Here is a 19,633-nt window from a genome sequence, read left to right as displayed (position 1 = left end):
CTTGACACCACTCCCACGTTTGGGCTCTGCTGGCTACCCCAGCCCTTCCACCTTGTCACCAATGCCCCTGCTTCCCTCGCAGAATACCCTCAAGGCAAGCAAGAAGAAAAAGAGAGCATCCTTTAAGAGGAAATCTAGCAAGAAAGGGCCAGAGGTTAGTCCTGGGGCTGGGTGGGCCACTGGAGGGGAACAGGAAAGAGGGGCCTGTTTCTTGGAATACTGAGGCCCCTGGGCTGATGATGCAGCCTTTGGTGGGTCAGTTTGGGCTCTGGGCCCCAGAGGAGGGTGTGAGGCCAGATCCGAGTTGCCTCTGTATGGCCAGGCCCACTTAAGGTCTGACCTGGAGGTAGTATGAGGGCGCACTGCCGAAAATGGGGGTAAGGTCTTCAAGACAGGAAAGAGCCTTATTGTCTCTCTGTCTCCAAGGAGGGCCGCTGGAGACCCTTCATCATCAGGCCCACCCCGTCCCCCCTCATGAAGCCCCTGCTGGTGTTTGTGAACCCCAAGAGTGGGGGCAACCAGGTACGCACAGCCTCCCCTCTCCACCGGGAGCCTTGGGGGAGGAACGGGTTCCGGCTCTGCACCCCTCCCCTCCCCAGCAACTGCTCCCAGGTTCCATGGCAGGCTCCTGCCCCATCCCTCTTTCCCAGAGATACTGAGGAGATCTGATTCTGTCTCCACCCCTTGCCCCTCGCTGGGCCTGCTTCCCACAGCCACAGCCTTCTCATGTGCTTTTCCCCACTTCAGCCCACCAGCCCTGACTGACCCCCCCGGTCCCCCGCAGGGCGCTAAGATCATCCAGTCCTTCCTGTGGTATCTCAATCCCCGACAAGTCTTTGACCTGAGCCAGGGAGGGCCCAAGGAGGCGTAAGTACTTGCCAAGGCTCCGTGGGGACAGTGGCAGGGGGCTTGCCTGGCACTCAGGGTAGGGTGTACGTACCCTGACACTTCCGGTCCTCCGACCCCAGGCTGGAGATGTACCGCAAAGTGCACAACCTGCGGATCCTGGCGTGCGGAGGCGACGGCACGGTGAGTTCTCCCGCTGCTCGCTTCTCGAGTCTCCCGCCTCTCTGGGGCCTGAGCCTGGGCCCCGCTGGTCTGACCTGGCCTCTTGTGCTCTGCCCCCTCCAGGTCGGCTGGATCCTCTCCACCCTGGACCAGCTGCGCTTAAAACCACCGCCGCCCGTTGCCATTCTGCCCCTGGGCACTGGCAATGACTTGGCCCGTACCCTCAACTGGGGAGGGGTAAGAGCCCACAGCAGGGTAGGAGAGCTGGGGGTGGGCCGTGCAACCCTGCACGCCTCTCCCCAGGAGAGGCTCGGTTCCTGAGCCCTTTGTCCCACCAGGGCTACACGGATGAGCCCGTGTCCAAGATCCTCTCCCACGTGGAGGAGGGGAATGTAGTGCAGCTAGACCGCTGGGACCTCCGTGCTGAGCCCAACCCCGACGCGGGGCCCGAGGAGCGTGACGAGGGCGCCACTGACCGGGTAGGGCGGCCAGGGCCAGGGGCAGCCGCTACAGTGGGGGCGGGGGGCAGTCTCGGGAGACCCGGGCTGGCCTCCTCTTTCTCACTTGCCAGTTCAGGAACTTTGGGCAAATCTCTTCGTTTCTCCAGACTTTCAGCTTCTTCCGTACAATGGTAATAATGGTACTCCACAAGCTAGTTGTTATTCAGCCACTTGGCAAATATTTACTGAATATCTGCCACATGCCAGGCACCATTTTAAGCGGCAACCAAGCAAAGTCCCTGTTCTCACAGAGCTCCTAGAGAATATGGCACTTTGGGGAAGAAGCATCATGGGGGACAGAAAGCCAGGGAAGAGAGTGTCAGCAGAGCTGGGGCTGTTTTGTGTATGGGGCGCTTGGAGGAGCCTCACCGGAGCCGGAAGCTGAGAGGGCAGAGCCTCAGGCGGGGAACTGGCTGGAGGAAGAAATTTGTGGTAGATCCTCTTAACTGGGGGAAAGGCTTCCAAAAGTGCATGGGCTTAGCGAGCCTGGTGGCCCCTGGCCTGGGCCAGGCCAGAGCAGGGAGGGGTCTGTTAGGCGCAGCCCTGATGCTGGCCCCGTGACCTTTTTCCAGCTGCCCCTGGATGTCTTCAACAACTACTTCAGCCTGGGCTTCGATGCCCACGTCACCCTGGAGTTTCACGAGTCTCGAGGTTGGCAACCTCTTGCTGAGGAGGCATTGGGAGGCTGGGGAGGAAGAGACACAGGAGGGTCCCTGAGAGGGTCAGAACTTGCCCCCAGCAGTAAAAGAAAGGCACTTGTTCCCAGCCCTTCCTCCCCACCCCAGCTTGGGAAGCCCCAGCAAGTTCAGAATGACTGACTGTCCCCTGTTTCTTATCGCCACCCAGAGGCCAACCCAGAGAAATTCAACAGCCGCTTTCGAAATAAGATGTTCTACGCCGGGGTGAGTCTGGGGTCTGCCAGCAATAGCCCCCACCATGCCCACTATTCTACCACCTAAGCCCCCTGCCCACCTGTGTCTGCTAGGCCACAGGACCCCTTCTGGGCAGTGGTAAGGGAAAGTCTCTGTTACCAGATGGTGATGCCCTCTGTCTCCCACAGACAGCCTTCTCTGACTTCCTGATGGGCAGCTCTAAGGACTTGGCCAAGCACATCCGAGTGGTGGTAAATGGACCAAGCTGGCAGGCAGAGTGGGTGGGCCCAGCAGAGAGGGAGGCTGCCTTGGCACGGCTGTATAGCTTACACCCTCCCCTGTTCCTGCCTCCAGTGTGATGGAACCGACCTGACCCCCAAGATCCAGGACCTGAAGCCCCAGTGCATTGTTTTCCTGAATATTCCCAGGTGAGGAGGGGAGGGCTCTGTGTGGGCCCAGCTGTCTCCATCCTGCAGGACTGTCCTCTGAAGGCCCTTGTGTTGCCTTCCCCTCCAGGTACTGCGCAGGCACCATGCCCTGGGGCCACCCTGGGGAGCACCACGACTTTGAGCCCCAGCGGCATGATGATGGCTACCTCGAGGTCATTGGCTTTACCATGACGTCCCTGGTGAGTGGGCCAGCAAGGGACCTGTCTGGAGCCCCGGCTCTGCTTTGCCCCTGGGTCTGTCCCCACAGTGACCAAGAATACTGTTCCAAGATGGAAGGGGGGCGATTACCGAACTTCCTTTCACTGGCTGAGATAGGAGAATTCATGCTCATCTCCCTGGCTGGGGTCTCCCCTTCCCTCCCTCCCTTCCCCCAGCAGGGTCTCACTCTTCCCTCAGCTCTCTGACTGGGGTATTGTCCTCCCTCTCTGCTCTCTGTCTGGGGGGTCACTGTCATTGTGTTCCCTGGCCAGAGCATCCCTGGGGGGAACAGAGCTGGGGACCCCACTGCCCCTGCCCTGGCGCCTGACCTGAGCCTTTTGCACCCACAGGCAGCGCTGCAGGTGGGCGGGCACGGTGAGCGGCTGACACAGTGCCGCGAGGTGGTGCTCACCACGTCTAAGGCCATCCCGGTGCAGGTGGATGGCGAGCCCTGCAAACTCGCGGCCTCTCGTATTCGCATCGCCCTGCGCAACCAGGCCACCATGGTGCAGAAGGCCAAGCGGCGGAGTGCCGCCCCCCTGCATAGCGAGTACGTCCCCCTCCCGGCCACCTGCCCCGGACCCAAGGCCAGACTCTGCCCCTCTCTTGAGCCTTGGTTTCCCCAGCCGGAAAGGGGGCCTCCAGTCCCTCTGCCCCAGGGAAGCTGGGCAGGGCCCCTCAGTCTGCCCCTCAGTGGTTGGCTGAGGATCCTTGCCATGTGCCCTCTTCCCACCCTCTGCCCCGTGCCTCAGCCAGCAGCCCGTGCCTGAGCAGCTGCGGATCCAGGTGAGCAGAGTCAGCATGCATGACTACGAGGCCCTGCATTACGATAAGGAGCAGCTCAAGGAGGCCTGTGAGTGACAGTTGGGGGCAAGGAGCTGCCGAGGCCGGGGTGGGGCGGGGAGGCAGGAGGATACGGCCAGCTGCTGACGGCCTGCTCTGTCCCCCAGCCGTGCCACTGGGCACCGTGGTGGTCCCAGGAGACAGCGACCTAGAGCTCTGCCGGGCGCACATTGAGAGGCTCCAGCAGGTGAGGGAGGGGGTCAGGAGTCCGTCCCGCTTGTGCCCAGCTGCTGCAGTTTCCTTTCTCTCCCAACTCCCGGCCTCCGCCTCTCTCAGCAGGAGCACGAAGGTGCTGGAGCCAAGTCCCCCACCTGCCAGAAACTGTCCCCCAAGTGGTGCTTCCTGGACGGTGAGTGGCCCTGAAGGACCAGCTCCTGGCAGTCCCGGGCTGTGTCCTGCCCCCTCCCTCAGGGCTCCTGGTGGGGCAGCAGAAAATCTGGGCCTGGACAAGGGCCTCCTGTCCCCTCAGCCGGCTCTCTGCCTTCCCCACAGCCACCACTGCCAGCCGCTTCTACAGGATCGACCGGGCCCAGGTGAGCACTCGCCGCCCTCCATCCATCGCTGGCTCCGAGCCACCCGAGGGCCCTCTCCTGTTGGCCCACACTTCCACAGATGGGCTCCCCACCCCCTAGTCCTCATACTGTGTCGCGCCCGCACACCTGCTCGGGCCGCAGACAGGGCATGGCCCTGCCCTCCAGACTGGCACGCACGCCGCCAACAGTGAAGGGAGCTGGCGTTCCCAGAAAAGTCTTGCTGGGTGGGTGCGAGGGCCTGGGAACACAGATGCCGCCCAGCGAGACACAGATGCTAAGGCACTTCTGCCCAGAGGCTGGGCAGCCTGGGTAAAGGCTCAGCAGTGGGAAGGGGCTGGGAAGGCCCCTCACCCGGCTTGCGCCTGCTCGCGTTCATGCTCCTAGCAGAGGCTTCTCCAGGTCCGTTGGCCTTGCCTCTGCACCCCCACCATCGGCGGCCCTGGAAGATCCTGACCCTTGGTCCCTGACCTCCCCACCCACAGGAACACCTCAACTATGTGACTGAGATCGCACAGGATGAGATTTATATTCTGGACCCTGAGCTTCTGGGGGCATCGGCCCGGCCTGACCTCCCAACCCCCACTTCCCCTCTTCCCACCTCCCCCTGCTCACCCACACTCCGGTGAGTCCTGCCGCTCCTCCAGCCCCCCTGGCTCTAAACCCCACCCACAAGCCAGAAGCTCCTGAAGTCCCGCCTTCAACACCAGACACATGTCCGGTGTCAAGCTAGCTGCTGGGTCCCCACAGGCTGAGTCATTGGCAGAGAACCGAACCTGGCCACACCCAGTTGACCAGTCCCTTGACCCCAGGAAAGTGGCGTCACTGACCATCCTGCGGCGCTGGGTTCCCCGCCTCCCCCCACCCACCCCCCCACTTCTCTATGAGTCCTGTTCCCCATCCCCCAACATCCGAGCACTCCAACCTCACCCCTCCACCCACCCACCCTCCATCCCCGCTGCCCAGCACAGTGCCCTGCCCAGGTTGTCCAGGCCTCAAGTTTGCCTTCCTCTGCACTTGTCCTTCCTGCCTCAGACACTTCCCCCGTTCCTCATCGAGCTGCCCCCTCCACTCAGACCGCAGCTTGGGAGTTTCCTCCTCAGAGGAGTCTTCCCAGGAACCCCAGCTGAAGTTGCTGTGCGATCACACCGCGCTGTCTCTGTTCCTCAGCGCTTCCCACTCTCAGAACGCCTTATATATTTGTTGACTTGTTCGTCTCCCTGACTGGAATGTAAGCTCCCTGCGAGCGAGCTCTCGGTCTTGCTCACGGCTGTATCACCAGCACCCAGAACAGCACCTGCCATGTAGGCAACAATAAACTGTTGAAGGAACGCAGGGAGCACCTTGGGGCGGGGAGGGGGACCAGCTGGGCCTGTGCCGTCGCCGGCTCACATCTCACCCCGCTCTGCTTGCAGGTCACTGCCAGGGGATGTGGCACCCCCCAAAGGTGAGGGCTCTCCCTTCTCCCCGGCCCCAGGTGGGGTGGAGCCCACACACATCCTCCCACAACCGGCAAGGTCCGCACGGTCACACGGACCACAGCCGAGCCCTCAGCACACGTGCCCCGGCAGGCCCGCCCTCCCCACAGCACGTTCGTGCACCGACACGAGCCGGGGCCTCCGGCCCCAGAGTGTAACAGGCAGGTGTTCCGTGCAGGTGAAGAGCTGATTGAGGCCGCCAAGAGGAACAACTTCTGTAAGGTACTAGCGAGGGGCTCGGCTTCTCCCTTCTGTGCCATGTGGGGTGGGTCCTCGGGGTGGGGCCAAGGGTTGGCCTGTTTGGGAGCCAGCCACTGGCCCGCTGCAGAATCTCCATGGTGATTGTCCCATTCCACCTTGTTCCCGTCCCTGTCCCGCTCCCGGTGTCCCTTCGTAGGGGCTTCCTGGCACAGCCTGCCTGTCCCCGGTGCTCAGAAAGGAGCAAGTCTTAGAGGAACCGCAGGCTCCAGGGCTTGGTCATCAGTGGTCCTGGGGAGTTCATGGGCCCCTGGGGTGTGAGAAGCCCAGTGTCTCTCCCCTACGCTCCAGAAAGACCCCCAGAGGGATGATGTGTGAGCACAGTAGCGTCAGGCCTGCGGCCTGTATGAGATGGGGCGTTTCTGTGGCTGGCAGGGGGGTAGCCCTGAGGAGCCCCAGCCCTGCTCTCTGCCTCCTGCCCTCAGCTCCAGGAGCTGCACCGAGCTGGGGGTGACCTCATGCACCGGGACGAGCAGAGCCGCACGCTCCTGCACCATGCGGTCAGCACGGGCAGCAAGGAAGTGGTCCGCTACCTGCTGGACCACGGTGAGCTGAGCCACTGGGGGCCCCGGGGCCGGGGGCCGCAGCGGGAGGAGGGAAGGGCGTCAGGCCTCTCTGACCTCCCCCTCCCCTCTTCTCTAGCGCCCCCAGAGATCCTTGATGCTGTGGAGGAGAAGTGAGTATCTGGGCATCGGGAGACCTTGGTTGCTCTGGAACCTGCCCTGTCTTCATCTAGCCCTTCCCACTCGGTTCATGGTCAGAGCCCATAAACCCTTCCAGGCCACCTCTGTCCTGCCCTTGCCCCACAGCTCTGAGCTTCGTGCTCTAATAGCCCTCTGGAGACAGACGAGAGGGCCCTGAGAACAGGATGGGGGTCCACAGCCAGCCCCTGTTTCCGCAGTGGGGAGACCTGTCTGCACCAGGCAGCGGCCTTAGGCCAGCGTACCATCTGCCACTACATCGTGGAGGCTGGGGCCTCTCTCATGAAGACAGACCAGCAGGTGAGCAGACTAGCAGGAAGTCCACACCAGCACAAACCAACCCTTTCCCAAACTCGGGCCCTTGTAAGTGGGGAGCCACAGGGGAGGGCCGCCGCTCGGGACCCGAAGCTGTCCTTCAGCCAGCATAGTCGGGATCCTGAGAAACCTGGGCCAGCGGAGGGTGGGGGGTGGATGACTGCCTGGCCTTTGAGGCTTTTCCCTCCCCCACTGGCAGCCCGGAGGGAAGGTTCCCTGCCCTCTCCCAAGCCCGGGGGGGGGGGGGGGTCAACAGGTCCCTGAACTGATGGCGGCAACCCCCTCATCCAGGGTGACACCCCCCGGCAGCGGGCCGAGAAGGCTCAGGACACCGAGCTCGCCGCCTACCTAGAGAACCGGCAGCACTACCAGATGATCCAGCGGGAGGACCAAGAGACGGCTGTGTAGCTGTGAGGCTGACACCAGGGCAGCGAGGAGGGACAGGGCCAGCCTGAGGACGAGCCCCCTCATCGCCCACCTCACTGCCACATTCCAGTCGGACTACCACGGGGGGACCCGTGCCCCAGGGAAGGAGCCCCGTGCTGCCCCCTGAGGAGCCGCCCGCCCCGGACGAGGGTTGGACTCTGAGGAGCTGGGGGGTCTCACCTGTCCCCCTGAGCCCCAGCCCGACCCGGGGCCTACGGGGGAACAGGAAACTGGACTGGGCTGGGCAGGCCTTTGGGGGACGGGGCTGGACCACTTCAGGGCAGCCCTCGCCCTCACCGCAGCAGGTGCCCTCGTGGGGTTTAGGAGTAGAGGGGGAGGGCAGAGGGGCTTGAGGCCCTATCAGGGAGCCTTCAGGAAGAGGCTTCCTAAGCCACCTGCTCCTTTAGGGGCCCCACCCCGAGCCTCCTGGCAGCTTGGGCCCTCTCTCCTGCCCCGACTCCACCCTTCCCAGGGCTTCCTTCCAGAAACAGCCTGCTGCATTTGCCTGCCCGCTGCCCTGCTTGGCACCTACCCCCGGTGACCCTCCCTATGTACTCAGTCATTTCATCGATGCCCGACTGTGTGGCCTGGGGGTTGGAGTGGGGCTCTCGTGGTGACATGTTTACAGCTGGGTGTGACTCAGTAAAGTGGATTTTTTTCCTTTCTGCTCTTTTTTTTTTTTTTTTTGGCTGGGAAGGTCTTCCAGAAGCAGTGGGGTCTGGTGGAGGGGGACTGGACACCCTGGACCTAGACCCCTTTGGGGAGGGGGGCGTGCCAGGACCTGGCCGAGACCTGACCTCTGCCTGGCTGCCTAGCTCTGCGGGGCCGGGGGGAGGAGCTGATTTCCTCTCGCTTCCCGCTTCCCGCAGGGACGATAACAATGAAAGTGAAAGAGAGGTGGGGCGGGGGTGAGGCCTGTATTCTTTGGCCCCTTTGCCCTATGGCCTTGGGCAAGCTCCTTCCCCCAGGCCTCAGTCGCATTTACTCTTTAGGGGATCGGGTGAGGTGATCCCCCAAGGTCGGAAGGGGTGGGCATTTGCAGCTGCCGCCGTGGCTGCATCTGGAACTTCTCAGACGGCTCTCGTCAGCTCCCTAGCCTTACCAAATCCAGCCTGCGGGCTCCTCCTCCAACAACTCCCCCCCCCCCCCAGCTCCCGCCCCCGAAAACCTGCGCTCCTGGAAAGGCACGGCGTCCCCTGCGTCCCAGCGCCTTCTCGGGGGCTCAGTGTCCCCAGGCTCCCCTAACACTGAGCGGGGCATCTCCCTGCTCACTTAAGGAGCGACCCTAGGTGGGGGCTTGCGCTCCTTCCCCAGCAGCTAAGGGGGCGCAAAGGGCCGGTCCTCGACGGGGTTAGTCATCGGGGGACTGAGCCGCACATAGGCTGGAACGCGGGCCCCTCGCCGAGCGCCGGAACCCGTCACAACCCCGGGGTTACCAGCTCCCTCCCAGTCTGCATCCTCCCAGTCTCCCCTCCCCGGTAGGAGAGGCAGACGTCCAGCGGGGAAAGAGGACGGCCCCGGGGAGGGGGCGGGGGCGGGAACCTGGGGCTCGGGCAGGGGCCAGGGGTGCCGAGGCAGGGCAGAAGCTTGGGGCCGGGAGACCCCGGGCTCAGAAGACGGGGGACCGGCAGAGCCCGTCGTCTGAGCGCGGACGGCCCGGGCGGGGCGAGCGGGGGGTGGTGCGGGGACCCGCGGCGGGAAGCCGGGGTAGAAGCGCCCGGGACGCGCGGGGCGGGAGCGGAGGCGGGGACGCCGGGGTCTGGGGGCGGCGCGGGTTTGAGGGGAGGGGGCGGGGCGGGTCCTTCCTCGGTGGGGGGGGCGGGGAGGGGGCGGGGGCCCATGTGACCGGCTCAGACCGGTTCTGGAGACAAAAGGGGCCGCGGCGGCCGGAGCGGGACGGGCCCGGCGCGGGAGGGAGCGCAGCACCGCGGGCAGCGAGCGAGTGAGCGCGCGGGGTCCCGGCGGGCGTGCGGCGGCGGCCTCGGCCCCTCGCCCGCTGGGCCCCAGCCGCCCTGGGGGCCGGAGGCAGGGTGGGGGTCTGAGCTGCGTCCTGGGCTCCAGGCCCTCCCCAGGGAGACGCCTCCGGCTGTGCGCCCCGGCTAGCGGCGAGGGGCCGGCCCCAGAATCCTGCCGCCGCCCCGGCCCGAAGGCCTGGACTGTGGGGACGGGGGTGGGAGGTGCGCGCGTGCGGCCCCACGTGGGGAAGGGGGCAGGCGGGGGGACTCTGACCCGACCTCTCCCCCCACCCCCACCCCCAGGATGCAGCACCGAGGCTTCCTCCTCCTCGCCCTCCTCACCCTGCTGGCGCTCACCACCGCGGTGGCCAAAAAGAAAGGTGATACGGGGTGTGGGGGATTGAAGGAGGGCTGGAGACGGGCCAGCGAGGCTGGCGACCTCTGGCCTGGCCGCCGGGGTTCCGAGGCCAGGACCCCAGGAAACGGCCCCTGAGTGAGTCTCTCGTGCCGCGAGGTCCTGAGCTCCGTTCCCCGTGTGTCTTAGACAAAGTGAAGAAGGGCGGCCCGGGGAACGAGTGCGCGGAGTGGACCTGGGGGCCCTGCACCCCCAGCAGCAAGGACTGCGGCGTGGGTTTCCGCGAGGGTACCTGTGGGGCCCAGACCCAGCGCGTCCGGTGCAGGGTGCCCTGCAACTGGAAGAAGGAGTTTGGAGGTGAGGCGGGGCGCAGGCGGAGGGCAGGAAAAGGGGGGCACGGCCTCACTGAAACCTGGGCAGGTCTGTGGCCTCCAGCCACTGGGCCGCCCCGCTGATCCTGGGCACTCTCCCGCCAGCCGACTGCAAGTACAAGTTTGAGAGCTGGGGAGCGTGTGATGGGGGCACAGGCACGAAGGCCCGCCAAGGCACCCTGAAGAAGGCGCGGTACAATGCCCAGTGCCAGGAGACCATCCGCGTGACCAAGCCTTGCACCCCCAAGACCAAAGCCAAGGCCAAAGGTCAGGGAAGTGGGAGAGGGTTGCGGGGTCATAGCGGGGGGGGGGGGGGGGGGGGCGCGGTGCTGCACCACCTGTGAAAGGGAACGGTTAAACCTGAAGTTTTGGACTTTGGAGAAGGACTTCTTGACATCTCTGCACTTGGTTTCCCTGTCTGTAGAGATAGCTTAGGGGGCACATACCGAGGGGGGGCCGCGGAAGGTACTCAGGGGTTATTAAATCTTCTGGCCCAAGTGGAAGCACAAACCCGCTCTGTGGTGTTGGAGCATTTTGCTTAGGGTTCAGGGAAGTTGACTGACCTGGAAGGACTTGCCTTTGTCATCTCTCCAGCCAGAGGGAGCATTGGGTCAGCTTGGGTCCTTTCCAGTATTGAAAGGACTTCACAGCCCACACTTGTGCTATCCCTTAGCTCCTTCCTGATTCACAGCAGCCTAGAGAGGCCATCAGGGCAGAGGTGAATCAGCCCACATCTTAGGTGAGGAGGCCGAGACTGAGGGCGGCTGGGACCAAGAGCCTGAAGGTTTTCTGAACCCCCGTGAAAGTATAAGTTGGTGTGGGGCAGGTCCAGCATCAATATGGCTGCACTGTCCCCCTGGCCACCAGGTCAGCTGATCCAGAGCCACTAGGGGGCAGAATTTTCTCCCTGATGTATGTGCAGGGGGTCTCTCCCGGTCACCGGGACTCCTCTAACGCATTATTTCTCACTTGTTTTACAGCCAAGAAAGGGAAGGGAAAGGACTAGCGGCCGGGTCTGGATGCCAAGGAGCCCGGGACCCGTGCCCTCCCTCCCACGGGGCCAAGATCGAACCTACCAGTGCCTTTTGTCTACTCATTAGCTTTATCAATCATACCCTGCTTCTTCCCTTTCACTTCTCCACCCCCAAGTGTCCCAAATGGGGAGGAACAAGGGACTGTGGACCACTTGAGCCTCCTGCCCCAGAGGGATGTGATTCCCGGTACCCCCTTTTGTCCTTCCCCACAAAGATGCCATTACTGAGAAACAAATAAACCGTTGTGTTTTTTTCCCCCCAATAAAAGCTTTTCTTTTAATATATAAAAGCCCCTTCCCAGGGAGTTTGCTGTGGTAATTTGTTGGGGCGGGAACTGATGAAGGAAAGGGAAGGCTGTGGGAACTGTGGCTTTTAGGGGCCGGGGGGCTTGGCGGTGAATGCTCCCCAGAGCTCATGGGAAAAGCAGAACGGTTATGAAAATTTCTCCCAGGGCCCCTACTGACTCCTGAAAGGGGACCCCCATCAAGTCACCTGAGCCTTTCAGTCTGGTCTTTCCAGGGGCCACACCAGGACTGGGAGGGAACCTGGAAGATTCCCTAGAACTGACACTCCGCATCTCAGCCACACTCAACCAAAGGCCTTTTGGTACGGCCCCGGCCCTCGCTGTCACTGAAGCCTGTGACACTCAAGTCCGCCCCCATTCTCGCCTGTGACCCAGGCCTCCCTCACTGCAGAAGCCTGCTGGGAGAACTCTTCAGAATCCGTTGGGCCTCTCTGCTCAGCATGGGACCTCAGGAAGCCAGATCTCGGTTCCTGAGTGTGCACCCCTGACCTCCCAGCTACCCCATCCTGAACGTGCAGGGCTGCGAGGGGCATGTGGCAAGGGGCCCTGAGAGCCCACCCACCCAGAGCCTGGCTGAACAGCTGCAGCAAGGGGAGAGCTCTGCCCCTGGAACGGGACCCGGGAGGAGGGGCTGAGCCTACATGCGGGGTGCAGCAGGGAGAAAGCACCAACTACGGCACAATGGGGGACCCCAGCCTTCCACTCCCTTCCCAAGCCTCCTTTCCAAAGCAGTGGCTCCTTTGCTCCTCCCAAGGGGGATCCTGGGCTTTTACTTCCCTCCAGATGTCATTATTTCAGCCATGCTGGTTGGTCACAGTGGGGCAGGTGCCCCAGGAGGCCAGTGCCTCCCAGCTCCCTGAGGCAGGGCAACAGAGGTGGGCCAGGCAGTCTTGGTTCAGACGCTTCTGGGGCTGACCCTCCTCAGCCTGAGCAGAGATCTGGTCTCTCTGAATCCTGCCAGAGATTCTTCCTGAGCCTCACGGGGTCTTGGGGACCTCAGTTCTCTTCAGCGAACGTGAACACGGAGAGATGCTTCCAAATCTCTCCCTGACAGCCACGGGAGAGACCACATGGCTCAGCACACACACGTGACCACCAGCACCTTCTGGGGCACCCTTGCCTGCCTACCTGGCAGTGCCGATGTTCCGATACTGGCACAGCAGCAGGTGCCTGAAGGTCTTTTTAAAGGTGGCATTGCAGAGGGCATAGCAGGCAGGGTTGATGGTGCTGTTGACGTAGCAGAGCCAGTAGCCGATGGACCACACCGTGTCGGGAATGCAGCTCTGGCAGAAGGTGTTCACCAGGACCATGACGTTGTAGGGCGTCCAGGTGAGAATGAAGGCCAGCAGGATGGCGAAGATGGTCCGTGTCACCTTGCGCTCCCGGGCCGCCATCTGCCGCTTCTTGCGCACCTGGTTGCGGGCAATGCTGGCGAACTTGCGGGCCACGTTGGCCGCCGGACGCATGCCAGCTGGTGTGGCGGGAACGATCTCGATGGCTGTCACGCATTCGTTGCCCGTCTGCTTTGTCACAATCTGGATCTTGGACCATTTGGAGGCCGGGTTGAGGGCCCGCGGCTGTAGGGGAGGGGCGGGCATGGCAGGCGCGGTGGCCTCTGTGGTGGACAGCTCTGTGGGTGGTCGTTCCTTGGTGTTCTGCGTGGCACTGCCGGAGCTGGACTCGTTGGAAGTGTCCTTGTCGGCCATCGGGCGCGGCGGCGGTGGCAGAACCGGTGGGGGCGCCTCCTCTAGCTTGCCGTTGCGCAGCTCCTCTTGAGCGGCTTCCCCCGGTGGGGGTTTCTTGATGCTCTGCTTCATCAGGGGGCTCTTGAGGAAGGCCAGAGTCTTGGCCTTCTTCTCCTTAGGGCCCTCGGGCCGGTGCTTGTGAACCCGGCTGCGACTGGCCAGGGAGATGTGAATGTAGAGCACCGTCATGATGACCACGGGCAGGTAGAAGGCAGCGATGGCTGTGCCGAAGGTCACTGCTGGGTTGGACAGGAACTGGATGAAGCACTGGTTGTCTGGCACGGTCCGCTTGCCCACCACAAACTGCCAGAACAAGATGGCAGGTGCCCAGAGCACGAAGGACAGGACCCAGGCGGCGGCGATCATGAGGCCCGCCATCTTGGTGGTGCGCCGGGCCGGGTAGGTGAGGGGCTTGGTGACGCAGAAGTACCGGTCGAAGCTGATGATGAGAAGGTTCATGACAGAGGCGTTGCTCACCACGTAGTCCAGGGCCAGCCATAAGTCACAGACCACGGCGCCCAGAGGCCAGTAGCCCTTGATGATGTACACGGTGTAGAGGTTCATGGAGAAAGCGCCTATGATGAGATCGGCACACGCGAGGCTGAAGAGGAAGTAGTTGTTGACCGTCTGCAGCTGCCTGTTGACCTTGATAGACAGCATCACCAGGATGTTGCCCACGACAGTCACCAGGCTCAACGAGCCTGTCACCGTGGCGATGAATATCATCTCCACCGTCTCGTAGCGGTTGTGGGTCGATGTGACCAAGCGTACAGACTGGTTGCCCGAGCTGCCGTTGACTGGTGTGAAGTTCGCCATTTTGGTTAGCGGTAGTGGGCGGGCGGTGTCTGGAGAAGGAAGGAGAGAGAGAGAAAAGGATGAGCTGTAGAATTGGATTGCAGAGGTAACTCAAGGTGACAGAGGGACATCATCGCGCAGAACCTTAGAGAACTCCGACCCATCCCTTCGTTCATCTCTTACTGAGTGCCTACTCTGTGCAAGCACTGTTCTCGGTGCAGGAGTTACGGACGTGAATGAGACACCCGCGGCCCCCACTCTCACGGAGCTTACAGCCTGATCAGGGCAGACACACAGACACGTGAGCGACAAAAAAAGTGCTAGAACGAAAACAAGGCAGGGCAACAGTAGAGTGAGGGAGTCAGAGGACAGAGAGGGATGCTGCCTTGCTGGGTGATCAGTGAAGGCCTCTCCAAGGAGGTGATATCCGGACAGTGGCGAGGAGACAGCCATGTGAAGAGCTGCGGAGGTGGCTTACTCAGGGCCAATGGCCAGAGCAAAGGTCCTGAGGCACGTGTGGGGCACAGACAGGCCAGTGTGTGCAGGGCCCACAGAAGCAATGGGGACGGCTTGAGTGGTCCCAGAGGTCAGCATGTGGCTCCAGCCGGAAGTGTTCGTTTACCTCCTCGTTCTGTAACCAAACGTCACCAGGGGACCTGTTCTCAATCCTTACAGAAGGTACTGAGGACAAAGGCAAGGATACATATTAGCAGCTAATACTTAACTAAGTGTCCGGAACTTTCTGTGCTTTTTATAAATATTAATTTATTTCTTCCTCACGACAAATCTGTGAGGTAGAATCCTTGATTTTTCACTACTTACAGACGGGGAAACTGAGGCACGGAGATGTTAAATAACCTGACCAAGGTTCCACAAAGTCCTTGACGTGTTGCTGTCCCAGAGCTAAGGATTCTGGCAGAAGGAGGCCCAGAGAGCCAGAAGAGGCAGTAGTCCCACCTCGGGGAGGGCTTCTGGGATGACCAGAGGGGGCACGGAGAGGGAAGCCTCAAGGATGAGGAGGAGAGTGCCATGTAGCGAGGCTCGGGAGGCACATGCCATTGAGACATCCCCCCACCAGCCCTCCCTCCCAGCCCCAGTGCGGGGGGGGGGGGGGGGCCTCAGTGCAGGGGAGTTAGGGACTGTCCACAGCCAGCGGGAGTGGTGGGAGCTGAGGACGTGAGGAATCAGAAGCCTAGAAGCCTAGAGGGCCTGCCAGCCAAGCAAAGGCACACATGGCTTCCAAGGGGCCAGGGCCAGCCCTCACCCTGACCGAGAACCCAAAGGAAGCCCGAAGGGAACCCAGAGCGTCTCAGGGGGAAGAGAGGCAGTGCGGTAGGGGAGTCTGTCGCAGCCAGAGCCCCCCCCACCCGACCCCGCCGCCGGGCCCACCAGCACACCAGTGCCCCCCCCCCCCAGCACACGGCCTGCGCCCCCTCCCACCCAGGTTCCTCTTCATCTCTCCCCCGCCTTCCTCTCCCATACACGTGAGAGGGGCCCACGCCCGGCGCGCCGTGCCAGGGCAGCCGTTCAGCCCAGCCTCCTTCACACCCGCCAACATGCACACCATTACACACACGCACACGGGCCCCCTCCCAGCCCCGCCAGCCCTGAGCACTGTCGTATACACAGCGTCCGCGTGTGAGAGAGAGGAAGAGAGAGAGAGAGAGAGAGAGAGGCGGGGTGTGTGGAGCAAGGAGCAGTCCCACTGCAGCCCAGGCTCCAAGGCCAGCAGGGTGTAGCTGTGTGGCCTTAGACAAGCCACCTCACCCTCCTGCCCTTCTCTTGCTCATTCACTATATAGAGACGACTGGGTCCTGGGACCCCGCCCAAGCAGCTGTGGGGATCAGCAACTAGACTTTCCATCTCCAGCATGAAAATGTGCCACAGGCTGAAGGCAGGTGTCAGGGTGACTCCCCCTGCCCAAGCCTGGCCTCGACCCCCCTCATTCACCACTGCAGACATAGCCCCAGCCTCCTAGCCTGGCATTTCATGCTCACCTGTCCAAACCCTTGGTTCCCAGGAGGAAAGGCTCAAAGAGGGGTGTGGCCATCTCCAAGGTCACAAACGAGTCAAGGGCAAAGACTGAACACCACCCTCCCTGGGGTCTCTGACAGCTCCTTTCAGCTTGGAGAGATTCCGGGTGTCGCCCTCGGAGCTGGGCCGCCAGCATGGAGAGGCTGCCCTCCCCAGGCACATGCAGGCAGGTGCAGGGTGGGCAATGGTCCGCCAGCTCCAAGGAGAGCCTTGCTTTCACCTCCCCAGGCCAGGACGCAGGCCAGCGAGATGGGAACAGGGTTGGAGGTGCCAAATATGAAAAACATAATAGCCTTGGTTTATTGAGTGTTAACTATGAGTCAGGAACCCCTCTGAGTGTTTTATATAGATTATCTGGTTTAATCCTTGCAGAAGCCTGATAAGGCAGGTACTAATAGTATCCCCATCTCACTGATGTAAGTATCTTTTTACAGATGAGGACAATGTTAATTAGCTGGCCCAAAGTCATCCAGTGTGTAAGTAGGGGCAGGGGCAGGATTAGAACCCAGGAGCCACCTTCTCAACCTCAACCCGCCTCAGGTTGATTTCCTGCCTCTACTCTCCACTGTTCAAAACCAAAGAACTAAGGATCCCCTCCCACTCCTTGCCGGCCCCCCTACTTGGCTTTCCCAGAAGAGAAGAGACCTCTTTCTTGTCTCCTTCCGGGACATCTTGTCTCCAAGGAGGTGGCAGGTGGTTTAGTTCCGCTCTGGGTCCTCTTGGGGAAGCTGCCAGCGGCAGAAAAGGTGAGGTATGGTGTCTCCCGCCCCCCACACCACCATCTTTCTGGGGGGGGGGGTCTCCCGGAGGCATTCAGACAGCAACTCTCTCTGGGGGCGTTTCTCTGTGATCCAGGCCCGCCCGAGATGTGGGGAGGAGGGAGACGCTGCCCAGGGCTGTGCACACCACTAGATGGCAATGTCGAGCCCTGGGTACCAGCTCCGGACTCCGGGAGGGCGGCCGCTCTTCGCCGCCGCCCCCAACTCCAGCGCGACCGCGAGCACAGAGGAGGCTCCAGGGCAGGGCCTCCCAGGGGAAGGACGCGGTTCTCCCCACCCCTTCACCCCCTCCCCCGCCAAGCCCCGCCTGGGAGCTGCCCTCGACTCCACGCGGGTTCAGTGGTGGAAAAGTTAAGGGCGCCCGACTTACACTCGGCCCCCGCCGAGGAACATGTGGGCGGGAAGGCGAGTGCGAGTTCTGTTTGTGTGTGATTACTGGGGAGCGCGAGTAGAAGCTAGTAGCTGCATGTGCGTGTGTGCGCGCTCGGCCACGCCTGGATACCAGTGTGCCCGTGTGCGCGTGAGCAGGCCCGTGCCATGTGGACACGTGCTTGTGCATGCGTGTGCGGTCCCGGAGTGCTGTGGCCTGGGGGATGCACACGATTCGAGTGTGCCCTGTCCCTGTGAGTTTGTGTACAGGAGCAAAGGCAGGGTCCACAGTAGGTGACCTGACTCCGGTCCAAAAGCCCCTGCCAGGAGACTCAGCTCAGACTTTGGCTGTCTCAGCGCAGAGAAAATCAAGTCAAGAGCCAGTGTCTGGATCGTGCTCCGCTCGTGGGTGGGGAAGGGTCGTGGCCAGGACAGCAAGGTTAGACTACAATCTGGGCTGCAACGGTATCCTGACCTTGGGGCATTGCCTTAGCTGGCACCCAGTGGTGTCCCCGGTCCCAACGCTGCGGTGTGGGTGGTGTCCCAGCCTGTGACTGACTTCTGCCGAGGGGCCGCTGCTTGAGTCGCCCCACTAGCCTTACAGGACACCAGGCTCAGCTCAGCCTGCCCGCGGAGCATTATGCCCAAAAGGTGCCCAGTCCGCCCGCGAGAGTGTACCAGCAGCACCCCAAAATGCGGAGGCCCAGCCAGGGCTTGGGTCAGTTGAGTGTAATATTCTAACGCTCCCATACCAGACCCCACCAGAGAGGCACTGTCTGGCCCCAGCATCTTGAGTGGGCACCTGATTTCTCAAGCCCTGGGCCTGGGAAGACCTGGAGGGTATTATTTGGGCTCATCTAGAGGCCCCTCCAGAGGCTCCTCCAGGTCTCCGTCCTGGTCGATGGGGCCCTGGCTCTCTGGTGCCCCGCCCTCCCCCCAAAGCCCTAGCACGCAGTTCTTGCAGCCTCTGGGCGTGGGCACCATGCTTTCCCGGGTTCTGGAGCACCCCCCCCCCCCCTTTTCCGGACGAGAACGGAGCGCGTGCTCTGGACGACGTGGGGAGGGGGTTGGGGTGTGGGTCCTTGGTTCTTAGGCATTCACTGTAGGGCTCTGGGAAGGCTGTGGCCCCTGAATCCGTCCTTGGGGCGGGAGAAGAGATTCAAGAGTTCACAGGAGGGAGAAGGAGCTCAGGAAATTTGGAATCGACATTGCGCTGACACTTCCGCCACTGGGCCTGGGGCTTGGCTCTGGCTCTCCCGGGCTCGGAGCCTGGGCAACCGCAGGGAGTAGTCCTGGAGTGGGGGAGGGGCACCGGGAGAGGGTAGGGGTGTTTCCGTCGGGGTTCAAGGTCGCGGATGGAGGACTTCGTGGACCGGAGTGGGCTGGCAGCTCCGGGGGTGGGGGGCGGGGAGACGGGCGGGAAAAAGGCTCCTTAGGGCTCCAGCGCCCGGCGCCCTCCAGAGCTGCCAGTGGGAGGGCTGGAGTGCAGGGTCCCGCCCCCGACGGCTGCTCCAGGTGCCTTGAGGGCTGTGGGCGGGCACCCCCTCCCCCGACCTCCTGAATGTCCATTCCTTCCCAGAGGCGCACCTGGAGAAGCTTCCGAGACTCTGGGTCTTTCTTCCAGCGGGGCCCCTCACCCACCGGCCCTGTGCAGCTCCCAGCAACGCTCTCGCCTCCAAAGGAGCCTGGGGACACGTCCCAGTGGGACTCGCCTCCGGGGAGCCTCAGAGGGTCCGAGAGCCCCGCGTCCTTCTCTCGCAACCGTGTCCCCCCGCCCCCGCTCCGCCGCGGAGTCACTTACCAGACACCTCCGCCCCGGTCCCCTCGCACCTGACAGACGGCAGGACCAGCGGGCGGCCCGTGGGCCAGCGGGCGGGGCGCACGGCCGGGCCGGGGGCGGGGACGGGGTGCCAAGGGGCGGCCCCTGCTCCGCCCGCAGCTCCCGGCGCTGTGGCTTCGACTCGCGCTCACGCTCGCACTTTTCCCCGAGCCGCGTGATGTCACGGGGAAGCAGCCAATCCTGGTGGGGCCGCGCCGCCCGCCCCGGACCGGCCACCCAACTGCGACGCTCGGGGGGCACCACCCGGGGCGTCGGGGACCCCAGCTACGCGCGCCCCTCACTGGAACCGGCCGGCAGCTCCCAGCTCGGGCACGGTGGGGCACCGCCCACGGTCAACAGTACGGCTTAGCGGGGGGCGCTGCCCTCCCGGGAGGCAGAGATGGGGGGAGGGTGGGGTGTCCGCGTTGTCATGGGGACGCGGCGCCCCCTCGCGGGGTGGGGAGGGAGCTGGCAGCCCCGTCTGGCTGCGCTCTC

General features: G+C 62.8%; 3 protein-coding genes across 12 annotated transcripts in view; 2 read left to right on the top strand and 1 right to left on the bottom strand.

Annotated features, from left to right (window-relative positions):
- Positions 1-8,243, top strand: part of DGKZ (diacylglycerol kinase zeta) — a 43,105-nt gene extending 34,862 nt beyond the window's left edge. For 6 of the 7 annotated variants that reach the window (XM_078433429.2, XM_078433432.2, XM_078433431.2 and 3 more), the window contains 23 exons: positions 83-154; positions 427-522; positions 785-867; positions 969-1,029; positions 1,132-1,245; positions 1,347-1,487; positions 2,081-2,159; positions 2,355-2,410; positions 2,569-2,631; positions 2,735-2,808; positions 2,897-3,008; positions 3,378-3,577; positions 3,780-3,880; positions 3,978-4,057; positions 4,150-4,219; positions 4,363-4,403; positions 4,886-5,025; positions 5,816-5,847; positions 6,057-6,100; positions 6,562-6,682; positions 6,779-6,812; positions 7,038-7,137; positions 7,444-8,243. In XM_078433429.2, coding sequence (XP_078289555.1) covers positions 83-154; positions 427-522; positions 785-867; positions 969-1,029; positions 1,132-1,245; positions 1,347-1,487; positions 2,081-2,159; positions 2,355-2,410; positions 2,569-2,631; positions 2,735-2,808; positions 2,897-3,008; positions 3,378-3,577; positions 3,780-3,880; positions 3,978-4,057; positions 4,150-4,219; positions 4,363-4,403; positions 4,886-5,025; positions 5,816-5,847; positions 6,057-6,100; positions 6,562-6,682; positions 6,779-6,812; positions 7,038-7,137; positions 7,444-7,560 — 2,031 coding nt within the window. In that variant the 3' untranslated portion in view covers positions 7,561-8,243. Of the gene's footprint in view, positions 1-82; positions 155-426; positions 523-784; positions 868-968; positions 1,030-1,131; positions 1,246-1,346; positions 1,488-2,080; positions 2,160-2,354; positions 2,411-2,568; positions 2,632-2,734; positions 2,809-2,896; positions 3,009-3,377; positions 3,578-3,779; positions 3,881-3,977; positions 4,058-4,146; positions 4,220-4,362; positions 4,404-4,885; positions 5,026-5,815; positions 5,848-6,056; positions 6,101-6,561; positions 6,683-6,778; positions 6,813-7,037; positions 7,138-7,443 lie in introns of all 7 variants that reach the window. The other variant, XM_078433428.2, reaches the window with a different exon arrangement.
- Positions 8,244-9,266: 1,023 nt separating this feature from the next.
- On the top strand, positions 9,267-11,582 carry MDK (midkine). 2 transcript variants are annotated; one of them, XM_081790268.1, is made up of 5 exons: positions 9,267-9,285; positions 9,837-9,913; positions 10,078-10,245; positions 10,365-10,526; positions 11,240-11,582. In XM_081790268.1, the coding sequence occupies exons 2-5, from the start codon at positions 9,838-9,840 to the stop codon at positions 11,263-11,265; spliced, it is 432 nt and encodes a 143-aa protein (XP_081646394.1). In that variant the 5' UTR covers positions 9,267-9,285; position 9,837; the 3' UTR covers positions 11,266-11,582. The 2 variants fall into 2 exon arrangements, with proteins under 2 accessions (XP_081646394.1, XP_078289562.1); XM_078433436.2 differs by lacking the exon at positions 9,267-9,285 and adding an exon at positions 9,403-9,520.
- On the bottom strand, positions 11,355-19,556 carry CHRM4 (cholinergic receptor muscarinic 4). Of its 3 annotated transcripts, XM_078433435.2 has the most exons (3): positions 19,121-19,556; positions 14,760-14,818; positions 11,355-14,187 (listed from the first exon to the last, which is right to left on the bottom strand). In XM_078433435.2, the coding sequence occupies exon 3, from the start codon at positions 14,156-14,158 to the stop codon at positions 12,722-12,724; it is 1,437 nt and encodes a 478-aa protein (XP_078289561.1). In that variant the 5' UTR covers positions 14,159-14,187; positions 14,760-14,818; positions 19,121-19,556; the 3' UTR covers positions 11,355-12,721. The 3 variants fall into 3 exon arrangements, with proteins under 3 accessions (XP_078289561.1, XP_078289560.1, XP_060485518.1); XM_078433434.2 differs by lacking the exon at positions 14,760-14,818 and having other exon boundaries at positions 19,121-19,555; XM_060629535.3 differs by lacking the exons at positions 14,760-14,818; positions 19,121-19,556 and adding an exon at positions 14,616-14,750.
- Between the last annotated feature and the right edge of the window lie 77 nt (positions 19,557-19,633).

Source organism: Panthera onca, chromosome D1, assembly GCF_046562875.1.
Source record: "Panthera onca isolate mPanOnc1 chromosome D1, mPanOnc1 haplotype 2, whole genome shotgun sequence".
NCBI classification, from domain to species: domain Eukaryota; kingdom Metazoa; phylum Chordata; class Mammalia; order Carnivora; family Felidae; genus Panthera; species Panthera onca.
The sequence above is the reverse complement of the archived record's forward strand: the minus strand, read 5'-3'. Positions and strand labels throughout refer to the sequence as shown.